This window comes from Harmonia axyridis, chromosome 4, assembly GCF_914767665.1.
Source record: "Harmonia axyridis chromosome 4, icHarAxyr1.1, whole genome shotgun sequence".
In the NCBI taxonomy this organism is placed as follows: Eukaryota; Metazoa; Arthropoda; class Insecta; order Coleoptera; family Coccinellidae; genus Harmonia; species Harmonia axyridis.
The window spans coordinates 2641340-2655442 of NC_059504.1; the positions used below are offsets into that span (position 1 = coordinate 2641340).

The 14103-nt window shown below is 34.7% G+C and overlaps 1 protein-coding gene across 8 annotated transcripts in view; it reads right to left on the bottom strand.

Annotated features, from left to right (window-relative positions):
* The window catches only part of LOC123679218 (E3 ubiquitin-protein ligase UBR5), a 40046-nt gene extending 26472 nt beyond the window's left edge, over positions 1–13574 (bottom strand). For 5 of the 8 annotated variants that reach the window (XM_045616672.1, XM_045616670.1, XM_045616675.1 and 2 more), the window contains exons 1-15: positions 13382–13574; positions 12809–13009; positions 12241–12389; positions 11854–12011; positions 11540–11748; positions 10528–10709; positions 10001–10182; positions 9576–9844; positions 7198–7514; positions 7032–7148; positions 5182–5438; positions 4830–5099; positions 3494–3773; positions 3318–3434; positions 782–1247 (exon numbers count right to left, since the gene is read on the bottom strand). In XM_045616672.1, the coding sequence (XP_045472628.1) occupies positions 782–1247; positions 3318–3434; positions 3494–3773; positions 4830–5099; positions 5182–5438; positions 7032–7148; positions 7198–7514; positions 9576–9844; positions 10001–10182; positions 10528–10709; positions 11540–11748; positions 11854–12011; positions 12241–12389; positions 12809–13009; positions 13382–13443 (3236 nt within the window). In that variant the 5' untranslated portion in view covers positions 13444–13574. The remainder of the gene's footprint in view (positions 1–781; positions 1248–3317; positions 3435–3493; positions 3774–4829; positions 5100–5181; positions 5439–7031; positions 7149–7197; positions 7515–9575; positions 9845–10000; positions 10183–10527; positions 10710–11539; positions 11749–11853; positions 12012–12240; positions 12390–12808; positions 13010–13381) is intronic. The other 3 variants (XM_045616677.1, XM_045616673.1, XM_045616671.1) reach the window with 2 other exon arrangements.
* Between the last annotated feature and the right edge of the window lie 529 nt (positions 13575–14103).

Genomic DNA, 14103 nt, shown 5'->3' on the forward strand with positions numbered 1-14103 from the left:
AAACCTGAATTTTCGCGTCGATATGTGACAATGGATGAAACATGGCTCCATCATTTCACTCCGGAGTCCAATTGACAGTCAGCTGAGTGGACTGCACACGATGAACCGAATCCAAAGCGAGGAAAAACACAACAGTCAGCTGGCAAAGTTATGGCATCAGTATTCTGGGATGCGCAAAGTATAATATTCAATGATTACCTCCAAAAGAGACAGACCATCAACAGCGATGATTATACAGCGTTATTGGATCGTTTAAAGGATGAAATCGTTAAAAAACGGCCCCATTTGAAGGAAAAAGGTGATGTTTCATCAAGACAATGCGCCGTGTTACAAATCAATGAAAACATTGGCGAAATTGCATGAATTGGTTCTGCATCCACCGTATTCGCCAGATCTGGCCCCCAGAGACTTTTTCCTGTTCTGACCTCAAAAGAATGCTTGCTGGTAAGAAATTTAGCGCCAATGAAGAAGTGATCGCCGAAACTGAGGCCTATTTTGAAGCGAAAGACAAATCGTACTACAAAAATGGTATCAAAAAGTTGGAAGATCGCTACAATCGCTGTATCGCCGTCGAAGGCAACTATGTTGAATAATAAAAGCGAATTTTGCCAAAAAATGTGTTTACTATAGTAGACTGGGACTTTTCAATTGGTCTATTATAAGGTCAAGAGCAGAAATTGTGTGAATACTGAATCTTTTTTTTTTTGTTCAATGTAATTGTTACATTATTATTCATTATCTAATGAATATAATTACTAATAAGAATCAAAAGATTACTTACTTGGCAGACAGCAATTCGACAATATGGGGTTCTAATGCTGCACATTCGTTGAGGAGTGCGTTTAAAATTTGAAGAGCATTGGCTCTTCTCTCGGCAGGCTCTACAACAAAAGTGTTGGAAGTTTGACCGGTCGGTGGCAACGTGTTGGCCTTATTTTGGCCGTTGGAACCTAAGATACTGTCCTCGTCTTCTGAAGGCATCAAGGACAGGGGATCGAAGGATTCCGGCGGCCAACTGTGCGTCGGAATAGATTCTCCCTGAGCGTATGAAGCACCTCCATGCTGCTGATCGACAGGGGCATTGGCGGGATTGTTGATAGGTTCGGCTGCTCTGGCTGCCCTTCTCATCATGTCTCTAAGGCTCACGGCCGATGAAGAGGGATGTGGAGCATTTCGTGCGCTCGAGCCGGCAGGAATCATACAATCTAGTCCGCCAGGATTGGTGTTTGTTGTAGAGCGAGCGTTATCTGTTCGAAAAACGATAGAACAATAATTACACAAATGAAGTCTTGATTAAATCGTTTATTCTTCACGGCCAATACGATCAAATTGTAGTTGAAACATGTAGAATGTTTAAAGGGAAGTGAATCCTGACTCAGAACGAATACACGAGGGAAAATTGAAAAATATGAATGAATAAATAAAATAAAAATAAAATAAATAAAAATTTATATGCATTCACAAGGAATTAACCATTTATAACATAAAAACTTCTGTCAAGACAAAATTTTGTTGACACATGACAAGTGGAAAGCAGTCCATGTACAGGGTGATTCACCGGCATGGCCTATTAGACGTTTGTGGCATAGTTTTGAGCTGAAAATTTGCATATTGGAGTTTGAGACAATGATATTTCTCCCTAAAATATTTTCATATCTTCACAACTTCCGGTTATACTGGTAACAGACTACTTCCTTATTTCAAATGGCACACCCAGTATATTATTGCATCATTAGATAGCTTTTTTTACGGCAATTTCGGCAATATGCCATGCCTTGGGTAAAAACTCAACGGTTCATGAGTTAATGGGATTCTTATGAAAAAAATGGTGGCGAAGGGAACCCTTCTTTTTTTTTTTAATATTTCGGCAGATGAAGCTTTTTTCGCAAAAATGTTTTTCTTTTTCGATTCTGCCAATACGTAGCATTATAGGACTGTTTGCGGTTTGGACCAAAAATGTACAGGGTGATTATAAGATCATGAACTTGGACAACTCAAATTCATCAAAACTCGAGATTTTCAAATTGGAATCTATATATTTTTAATATTTCAGTCGATTTTACGTACAAAAATAGCGGGGGTTACTTTAGCAAACCCTATACCTAAAATGAATACTCAAAGAATCATTGAGGAAGAACTTTAAATGAGGAAAAACCGCAATTTATAACTGTGTGGAGTAGTCTGTGACTTCCGGAAAACACAGGAAGAAACTAAATTCGATGTTTTCATAACTAAATTTGACATTTCAATAATTGTAATGAATTATTCGTAATTGAAAATTGTATTGATTTATGGATTTCTCAACAATCTCAATGAAAAATTAATTATAATTCATGAAATGTAAAATTTAGTTATCCAAACATCGAATTTTAGTTTCTTTCTGTGTTTTCCGGAAGTCACACACTACTTCACACAGTGAGGAATTGCGGTTTTTCCTCATTTAAGGTTCTTCATCGATAACTCCTAAAGTATTTATTTTAGGTATAGGGTATGCTTAAGTAACCCCCACTATTTTTGTCGAAGAATAGACTGAAATAATAAAAAATTATAGGTTCTAATTTGAAAATCTCAAGTTTTGATGAATTGGAGTTGTCCAAGTTCATGATCTTCTTATAAAAACCCTGTACATTTTTGGTCCAAATCGCAAACAGTCCTATGATACTACGTATTTGCAGAAACGAAAAAGAAAAAAAATTTTTTCGAAAAAAACTTTTTCAGCGGAAATATCCAAAAAATTTGAGTCCTAATCGCCACCACTTTTTTTTATAAGAATCCCAATAACTCATGAACCGTTGAGTTTTTACCCAAGGTATGGCATATTGCCGAAATTATCATCAAAGAAGCTATCTAATGGTGCAATAATATACTGGGTGTGCCATTAGAAATAAGGAAGTAGTAGTCTGTTTCCGGTATAATCGGAAGTTGTAGGGATCTGAAAATATTTTAGGGAGAAAGATCATTGCCTCAAACCCCAATATGCAAATTTTCAGCTCAAAGTAATGATTAGTTTTCTATAAACGTCTAATAGTCTATCCCCGTGAATCACCCTGTATATGAAGCAGGATACCTGAAATATTAATTGAATTTCGAGCTACTAACTGCTTTGAAATTCTCGGCGATATCAGGACCATACCCTTATTATTCAAACTCGAATACACTACATTCATACATTTCAAAAGGAAACTGAATTTTTCTGATGAGAAAACACAAACCAAATCAATATTCCCTACTTTTGACGTACCGTTTAGTTCATGCCTCCAAAATATTCTAAAATTCTCTAAGACTGAAATAAGATTCTAAAAGCAGCATTTACTCACCGTTATCTACATCTTTGTTAGAAATGGGGGTACACATATTAACGACCGCATGGAATATATTTCTATTACCATCACATCTCTCACTCAATATCGAAGCTACAGTATTAGCATTCCCCTCTGAAAAAAAACATTCAATTATAGAAATATTATTTTATAGTTAAAAAAAAAAAACTCACTAATATCAGAGTCCAATTGGGCTAGAATTTGTAGGACTGCCTCCAGATCGCACCTAAGGATTTTCGGAAGGAGTAATTGATGCTCCAAAGCGAAAACTATAACTGCCACTTGGTTCTTCATATTCATAGAAGTACCAGGAAGGGACAAAGTACTTGCTGCAACACATTTAACAGGCGGTAGATCTAAGCACTGTGGATCTTTGATAGCTTCGGCACAGTCTTTCGCTAGTGGGTAAATGGTGTTATTACCGTCTCTCAAGATTAATACTGTTTCGGAGCTCTGAAACGGAATAAAAATTCGTTTTTCTCGATTTATTCACATAAAATAGAAAATAATTATGAATAGATAAAAAGACAAACAAAATAACGAAGAATATTGATTATGTTCCTGCTTAATGAAATTTTCAACAAATTCAAAATTGGTATGTTAGTCTTTCGTTAAACAATTATTCGTAACTTTCTGAATAACTGTATTCAATAAATGACAATAATTTTATAGGAGATTTTTGTGATATATTCATAATTTTTTTTTTGAATATATGTATCTATAACCTCCAAAACAGTAAATTAAAAAGCCCTAATGTAAATTCAGGAGTTTGGCATGCTTGTTTAAATTCATAATCATGTTATTCATCCTGAAAGATGCTTTAACCAACAATTAAATGAAATTGAATATATTTAGTTAATATTGGGTATATCACCTTGGTTACTACGGTTAGTAAGTTGGTGGTCCGTATATGTCAAATCCCTCAAAAACCAGTGACTATTTCCTCAAACTTCGGTGAATTATCTGTCACCAGAGCAACCGTACTTTTATTCGGGTTAGGTTCGGTAACCACGCCGACTCCGGTTGGCAGATGTCATTTTAATTTTCAGATTATTGTTTATGAACATTTTCCATGACATCTAACACTCAAAAACTTTATAATTTTAATTATGAAACAAATACCCTTCAGAGCCATTAAGAACTATTAGTTATTTACAAATTAAAAGAGATCAACCATTTATAACCTCAAAAATTCTGTCAATGAAATATTTAGTTGACCAATGACAAGTGTCAAGCGGTCCGTATATACGAAGCAGGTTACCTGACACATTGAAAACCACTAATAACCGCTCTAAAATTCTTGGCGATATACGGACCATACCCAAAGTATGATATTTCCAACAAAATTTCATTTATCACCTTTTTGGAGCAATTTTTTTGAGACAACGAAAAAGGATATAAAAATAATAAATTCATGCAAAGTGAACTATTTACTTTCATATTCCAAAAATTTTTTTTGCATGGTTTGTATTTCATCTGAAAAAAAAAATAATAAAACTGGTTTATTACCTCTCCTGCGCAGTTGAGATTTATCAAAGATGGATAAAGTCCCATAAACGATGCTGTGTCACTTGGGAACGCGTTATCTAGCTCAACTCGACCGCTGCTAATATTGTACATAATATAGCTCAACTTGACACCATTACGGACAACGGCATGAATTCCTTGGGGATCTACCGCAATCGTCAAAATTTGTGAACCATTATCAGAAATTTGTACCCTACGAGGAGTCTTCTGAAAGCAATCTGGAGCCCTAGACGTCGACCCAGATTTGATCACCTGAAATGAAAAACGATAATAAATAACCAAAACCTTCGTAACTTCAAGTTCTTCTTTAAGCGTTATATGCTAAATTACATACTTGTAGATCATCTTTTCTCATCAATCTGCAGTCTTGAAAAATGTCGTCCAATTCTTTAGGATCTCTTTCTCGCTCCTTATTGTGAACAGATGGAAACCTTACGGCGGCATAAGAACCATCAACTTTCAAAACTCGTCCTGTCGGGACACTCCTGACATCTTCCACAAAAATGACATCTCTTAATTGCCATTCTTCTTCGTCTTTTTTCACTTCGTTATTAGAATCAGATCCACACGGTGTAGTACGTTTCTGTCTTTCTGTAGTGAATGGTTATACAGTTAATTAATCGGAATTGAATACATTGCTGTAATGCTTCAAATACACTGCGCAAAAAAATTAACGCACATTCTGAAAATCTCAATTTTAATGAAAGTTAACTCTACATTGACTTTATAACTTATTTTTTATGTTCTCTCGGGAAGGTTTTGAACGAAACAAGACACATTAAATGGAAGAAAAATTCAGGATTTTACCGAATCTTATGTGAAAGAAGAGAAATAAACAATTTTCAAAATACTGGAATGCTGATAAGTGATTTAATACTTGGTATTTCCACCCCTTGCGTTAATTACAGCTCGGCAACGACGGTTCATACTCAAAATGAGTGATCTTAAAATGTTCTGATCTAATCCTTCCCAGATTTCTCTGAGTTGGATTCCCAAGTCATTAAGAGTAGCTGGATGATTTTCTGAACTTCTCAGCCTTCTATTAAGGTTGTCCCAAACCTGCTCAATCAGATTGAGATCTAGACTTCTTGCTGGCCATTCCATTCGAGAGACTTCAACCTCTTCAAGGTACTCCTGAACGCTGCGCGCAATGTATGGGGCAAATGCCACTACATGCTCTTCAAGAATGTTCCTTATACACCTATCAGCATTCATAGCTCCATTATCAACGACCACTAGGTCTGTGTGAGCAGTCAAAGATATTCCACCCCATACCATAATCGATCCTCCCCCGAAACCAGTAGTATTCAGGAAATTGCACTGAGCATATATTTCATGTGGACGTCTGTATACAAGGGAACGTCGATCACAATGGTAGAGGCAGAATCTAGACTCGTCTGTGAAGAGAACTCTTTCCCAATCAACCTCTTTCCAATGGATATGCTCTCTCGCAAAATCCAAACGCGCCCTTCGATGGGCTGTGGTAAGAGCTGGGCCTCTTGCCGCGACACGAGGCCTTAAATCATATTCTCTGAGAAACTCTCAAGTAACGTTCTTGAATGGCAGTTGTTACCCGTGGTCTACCCTGTCCTGGTCTTCGGACATTCATACCTGTCTCCCTGAATCGCTGCAACATTCTGGATACACTTGTATGGGAAACTCCCAACCTTTCTGCAATTCTTGTGTATGTCCACCCTTCTTCTCGCAAAACTACCGCTTGGGCACATTCCTCTTGGGTCAAATTGCGTGTTTCGCGTTGCATAGCGATCGAGTGTAGAAAATCAAACGAAAGAAAAACTATTGATCACTAGAATTGATCGAGAACAACTGATTTCAGAATGGAGCCAATACATTCAAAATCTGATAATCTCATCTTCTTTTATTGTTTTCTTTTATTCTTTTTTTTTATTCTTTTATTCCTGCTGGGAAAAAACATCTGTATTGAAGAAAAACGTTGAAAGTGGATAACAGATGCATGCATAATTCTGATAAAAATAATTATCATTGAGAACACCTTCAGTTGTAGAATAAATTTGAGATTTCCATAATGTGCGTTAATTTTTTTGCGCAGTGTAATTGAAATCTTCGGTGGCAACCAAGATCTCCAAATTTTCAACATTTCAGCGTTTTCAAATTGATAAATGCTGTTTAAATGTGACCAAAGGGAAAGAATCGTTTACTTACTATGGCTATTAGAGATACTTCCTGTGTCACTGCAAGTACTTGAGGCAGGAGATGGAGGTGGGGGCATGTCAAGCCTGTCTGTGTTCTCCTTGTTCGTGTTTGATTTAGTGGCACTTGCTGTAAAAAAAATTAATTCCTCTTCAAGTTTGATATTCTGAGTACTAACCTATGCTGCTACTTGAAGGTGTGGAAGTTTCTCTAGTCGCTTTATCGCTTGCTCCAGCGCTCGTCGGTTGATTGTGCAGAATTTTGAAAGTGCAGGTATCGTTCAGAGTCCATGCTGCGTTTTGAAGTTGTCCCACTTTCGGACTGCCAGCTGCTACTGTAAAACCAATTGCTCCGGGTTGATACATCGGACTGTTTTTCATGCAAACTTGTGATCCGGTTATTATATCGGATTGACTGTTCGATGGGCGTTGTTTTCGACATTTTGCTCTAAATTTTTCCCATAGCCTTTTCCTTTGTGAAAATGGTAGCACTCCCCTGAAACAAACCAAATAAAAAAAATTGAAGTTATGAATAACGATATAAAAGTGTGAAATTTCAAAGATACTACCAATAAAGAATAATAAGACAATAATAATTTTCATCAGATGATGTATAACTGTACTTTCCCATATTTTGTCCAATGAAAATAAAAATTTAATACAATGTATTAGAGGTAACTGAAAAGCTTTGAAAATGAATTGTGGTAAATTGCCCGTGAAATCACTTTGTAAAATTTGTCCAGAGATAACTTAGGGAATCTTTACAGAGATATAAAAGGGCGCAATAGGCGCATGAATTAACGAATTAATTGAATTTCTTCCAGTTTTGAGGATGAAAAATTTCTGTATGCTCCCTTGATGTCCATGATCTAAAGTAATTCAATCTTGGCCAGTAAAGGGACAATTTAGATTTAGGAGGTTTTAGTTTATGATCAACCAATTGAGAAGACCAAATTAAATTTCTGCCTCCAGAAGTTACGTTTATAAACATATCAGCTATTTTTCACTTCTGATTTCCATAAAATTTCTGTATGCTCCCTTGATGTCCATGATCTAAAGTAATTCAATCTTGGCCAGTAAAGGGACAATTTTATAATAGGAGGTTTTAGTATATGATCAACCATTTGAGAAGACCAAATTAAATATCTGCCTCCACAATTTACTTATATAAACATATCCACTATTTTTCACTACTGATTTCCATAAAATTCCCTTCAAATATCTGTATGCTCCCTTGATGTCCAAGATCTGAAGCAATTCAATCTTGGCCAGTAAAGGGACAATTTTATTATAGGAGGTTTTAGTATATGATCATCCATTTGAGAAGACCAAATTAAATTTCTGCCTCCAGAATTTAGGTATATAAACATATCCACTATTTTTCTCTTCTGATTTCCATAAAATTTCCTTCAAATATCTGTATGATCCCTTGATGTCCATGATCTAAAGTAATTCAATCTTGGCCAGTAAAGGGACAATTTAAATTTAGGATGTTTTAGTATATGATCAACCAATTGAGAAGATCAAATTAAATTTCTGCCTCCAGAATTTACGCATATAAACATACCCACTATTTTTCACTTCTGATTTCCATAAAATTCCCTTCAAATATCTGTATGCTCCCTTGATGTCCATGATCTAAAGTAATTCAATCCTGGCCAGTAAAGAGACAATTTTGATTTAGGAGGTTTTAGTATATGATCAACCGCAGTTGAGAAGACCAAATTAAATATCTGCCTCCACAATTTACTTATATAAACATATCCACTATTTTTCACTACTGATTTCCATAAAATTCCCTTCAAATATCTGTATGCTCCCTTGATGTCCATGATCTAAAGTAATTCAATCCTGGCCAGTAAAGAGACAATTTTGATTTAGGAGGTTTTAGTATATGATCAACCACAGTTGAGAAGACCAAATTAAATTTCTGCCTCCAGAATTTACGCATATAAACATACCCACTATTTTTCACTTCTGATTTCCATAAAATTCCCTTAAAATTTCTGTATGCTCCCTTGATGTCCATGATCTAAAGTAATTCAATCTTGGCCAGTAAAGGGACAATTTTAATTTAGGAGGTTTTAGTATATGATCAACCACAGTTGAGAAGACCAAATTGAATGTCTGCCTCCAGAATTTACGTTTATAAACATATTCACTATTTTTCACTTCTGATTGCCATAAAATTCCCTTCAAATTTCTGTATGCTCCCTTGATGTCCATGATCTAAAGTAATTCAATCCTGGCCAGTAAAGAGACAATTTTGATTTAGGAGATTTTAGTATATGATCAACCACAGTTGAGAAGACCAAATTGAATGTCTGCCTCCAGAATTTATGTTTATAAACTTATACACACTAGCTGTAAAGGCTAAGTTATCTCATTTCTTGTTTAGATGGATGAACCAAGACGATTTTACGGTGTTGGGGTCCTTAATTATAGCAATCGCATTAAAAAACCCCATAAAAAGTGTTCCTTTGTAGGTTTTATCGACTCTACATTTGTTTGACGGAAATAAGTGCTAGGATAAAATTAGTAATTATTCACTACTTACCACCAATACAACGCACCACTCTCACATCTGGCAACGGTGTAAAGAGTACATGTATGTAGTGATATTATGCGGTCATTCTGAAATTCGCTGAAGGCCTGGGCTGGATGTTCTAGTTTCGAGGAAGCAGAAATGAGAGTTTCATCGAGCCATGTTGCTGTTTTTCCAGATTCGGTGGATACTGAACATCGTGTGGAACAGGCAGATAATTGCACAACTTTTTCGCTGGTTAAAGCCATAGGAATTGTTTTTGGATGGTGAATATATGGGTTCTGGCAAAGAAAAAATAATTTTATTGATATTATGCAAATATTGACGATAACCTCTTAGGAATCGACAGTACCCAGCTTAAATCATTTTTGACTATACAGACTGGTCCAAAAGTGAAGAAACACGATACCGCTATGTTTTATTTCAATATTGCTCACCTCAGGATGTTTATACGGTTCCGGATCGTGCCATCTCCATTGATACACTTGACCATTTGATGATAAAGCTACAAGTTCACTATGAAGAGATGCAATTTGGATGAACTTCGGTGCAGGTTCCGGCCAAAATTCCAGATCATCAGACAACCATAAGGGACAAGCATTATCCTTCTTTTTGTGCTCTGAAAATGAAATTTCAATTGAACTAGGAGAGTTTGGATAGAGTATACTAAACATTGAACTCTCAAAGATTATCAAATTTCTGTATGCTCCCTTGATGTCCATGATCTAAAGCAATTCAATCTTGGCCAGTAAAGGGACAATTTTGATTTAGGAGGTTCGATTCATGATCAACAAAAATCAAATGGACCATCATATTGAATTTTTATCTCCAGAATTTACTCATAATGGTTTTTTTTTTATAAAAAAAAAATTAACAAAGAACCAATGAATAAAAACTTTATACAAGCAATATTAAAAAAAATTTAATATATTTTAATGAAATAACAATCAAACAGTAATCTAACCTGAATCTTTCTCGTATGGATTGTCTCTTAGCGCTGTCTCTAACCATCTTCTTGGTCCACAATATTGTCTATCACGCCAACGGGAAAAATTTTCTCTATCTCGATCAGAACCTCCGCTATTTGATAAAGGGGCATCACGGTCTGCTAACCTACCTCTGCTGCTGCCACGACTGTTAAGGAAGCTAGTTTGAGCAAAGTCAAACATTTATGGAAGTCAATTAGTGAAACAAAACTAAAAAAACTTAAAAAACTAAAGAGAAATATTTTATCGAAAGAAAAAAAATCGAAACAAATAGTATACAGAGCTGTAAATAAATATACACTTTCACTGAAAATAAAATTGAAAAAGGCAAAATAACTGAGGGTATGGTCCGTATATCACCTTGGTTACTAGAGTTAGTACGTTGGTGGTCCATTATGTCAAATTGCTCAAAAACCGGTGACTATTTCCTCAAAGTTCGGTGAGTTATCAGTCACCAGAGCAACCATACTTTTATTCTGGTAAGGTTCGGTAACCACGCCCACTCGGCTTGACAGTTGTCATTTTAATTTTCAGATTATTGTTTATGAATATTTTCCATGACATCTGACACTCGAAAACTTTATCATTTTAATTATGAAACAAATATCATTCAGAGCCATTAATAACTATTAGTTATTTACAAAGTAAAAGAGATCAACCATTTATAACCTCCAAAATTCTGTCAAAGAAAAATAAGTTGACCATTGACAAGTGTCAAGTTGTCCATAAATACGAAGTAGGTTACCTGAAAACCACTAGTAACCGCTCTGAAATTCTTGGCGATATAGGAACCATACCCTAAGTAGTAAAAGATGAAACATCTAATTTTCTAATAATCAACTCAGTTGAAAACCGAAATTATTTATAAAAATATTATTTTGTAATTTCCATGTATACCAAAATTATTCCACCGAATTTCAGCATATTTTGAGATCACTTTTTATTTTATAAGTCCATGTTTCAAATGAGAATCTATGATGTGTTACTTACTTCCTAATGCCAGAATATCCAAACATATCCTCAGAGAACATAGCATCAGCATCAATAATTACAGAATGGTCAGGATGGAAACCACCGTCTAGTAATGATATAAGATCTTCTGGAACGTAAGAGTCTGTAGCATCATCGCCCTCTTCACCTTCTTCATCATCTCTCGATAGTAGATTGTTCACAGCAAGGTTCACGTCAAGATTAGTTCTCTGAAAAAATAATCGTAAATAAGATTACACTGATAAACAGGACCTAAAAATAATGGCACACCGTTGAACTGTAAAGATTTCTCATTAATAATTTAATTTTCGTACCTGTAGTTCTCGTATAATTAGATTTCTACTCTTTCCCTGTAATACAACCTGTGCCTGAGATACTAATTCTTCAGGAACGTAAGGAGCAGGTACAGTAACTAGAGGACGACCACTGCTAGATGTACTGGTCCCTATTATAACAGGTGCGCTACGGCTCCCTGGAATTTGAAATAAAACTAAAGGGAATGATTATTACATTTTCAAAAAATAACGAAAGAACTATTCTTATTATGAAAATGAAAATTGAAGGTATCTAATTTTTTTGTTACATTATTACAAAAAAAAAATTATAGAATAATAAATTATAGATTAAACACAGTCAGATTAGAGAAGTTTCACTTACTGATAATCGTATAGAAGAATAGTGAATTAAATTGTTGAACTCACCGCTATTATTAGCACCACGAATAGCAGTATTCGAACGCATTATTCTGGCTCTAGTTCGCATACCCCTTCCAGTGCTAGGTGGTTTGTTCGAACCTCCACTTCCTTGTCCCCCTGCACCACCTGAGCCACCGGTTCCTGTACCTCCACTGCTGAAATGTGGCATATAATAATAAATAACACAAGATAGAATTTTGAATCAAAAATTCCTAAAACAATTCATATTGAACTACTAACTAATGAAAAATTTCACATAAATTTTCAATAAATGTTAAAAATATACATTTTTCTTCAGAAAAAAGGTTAACTCGATCAAACAATGAAGAATATAAATATTTATGGATATCTTTCGCATTCCCTTTCTATAAAACCTCAACTCTTCTAAAATCTTTTATTACTTCAAATAGAATATTGCTTTTGTGAAACTATTAATCAAATCAATAACCAATAACATTACTGCTAAGACTCATATTCATCAGTATAACTAAGGAATTATTTCCCACACTGAGGTTTTATCATTACCAGGTTAACCGTTGGTATTAAGTGAAACAAATGAAACTGGATGACTCACCTTTTGTTACTATCATTTTTAGTCAAGTCCAATCTATCGGATAAAACATTATATGATAACCGACAAACTTTTCCATCATCTAATAAAAGACCTATATGTGAAGGGCCAATACATATTTTCTTAATTCCTGATCTTAGGCATGAAAGACCAGAATGAGAATTGAGTCCTAAGCGGTTTATTCGGTCAGCTACATCTTTCAATCTATAAAAAAAAATTCAGAATGAAAAAATGGTAATATCATAAGTCATATTTCTTATTAACTTTATTGTACTCCACATTAATTGGTACTAACTCGAAAATGCAATGTAAGCTTAATGTATGTGAACGAATATAATATTTTTTTTGTACTCTAAACCTGATTTTTGCTCACAAAGTAAATAAAAAAGTCGGCGAAATCTGAAGTAGGTGGAATTAGCAGTAACACTTAAAATATGTATATTCAAACACATATGCATTCAGTTTGCGAAAAAAATATAATCCTCTCTGTTTGTAGAAATTATTCATTACAATTGAAAATGGAGGAAGTTCTGAAATGGAGTATCTAAATGATGTAAGGACATTAAGGGCAGTTACCTGTCATTAAATTGTTCATCACTTCCAGGCAGAGGATGAACTACATACTGCAAAGATGCCATTAGTATTCAGGAATACAAATAAATCACTTAAAAATGTGAAAATTCAATTTTATAAGCTCAAATTTCAACATTATCCGCATGCTTATACGAAGCTCTGCGCCATGTTGCCTAATGTCTGAAAATCGTAAAGTAAATTGACAGTAAGTAGGCTGTTTCACAATGTCAAAAATTATTTAAAAAACTATGACTACCTCTTCGATGCTAGACCACGGTGATTTCACAATTCATAGAATCTAGACTCCGAAACTAACGAAAATCAAGATTTTTGTTAAAAATATTGAAATGGATTTCTACAAAACCATTAAAACCAAAAGATATTAGATATATAAAATTAGCGTTCAGCTATTAATATATGGTTGATAAAACAAAACAAATGATCACTGGTTCCATGATTTTAATAACATCAAAAATCGTTTCTAATTTTTTTAAATTTGTTAGATTACCCTCAAATACGGCTCCAAAACCATTTCTACATTTTTTCAATTTTGTTTCAAATGTTCGCCTGGGACTTGAACCTTGTCATAAACCATTGTATCGTTGATATCTTTCAACCTTTGTTCAAAGATATATTTGAACAACCTTTGGTTAAAGATATCTTGGAATAATAGCGATCCTGCATCATTTTTGTATCAATCTATTAACAGCTGACAATATACATAT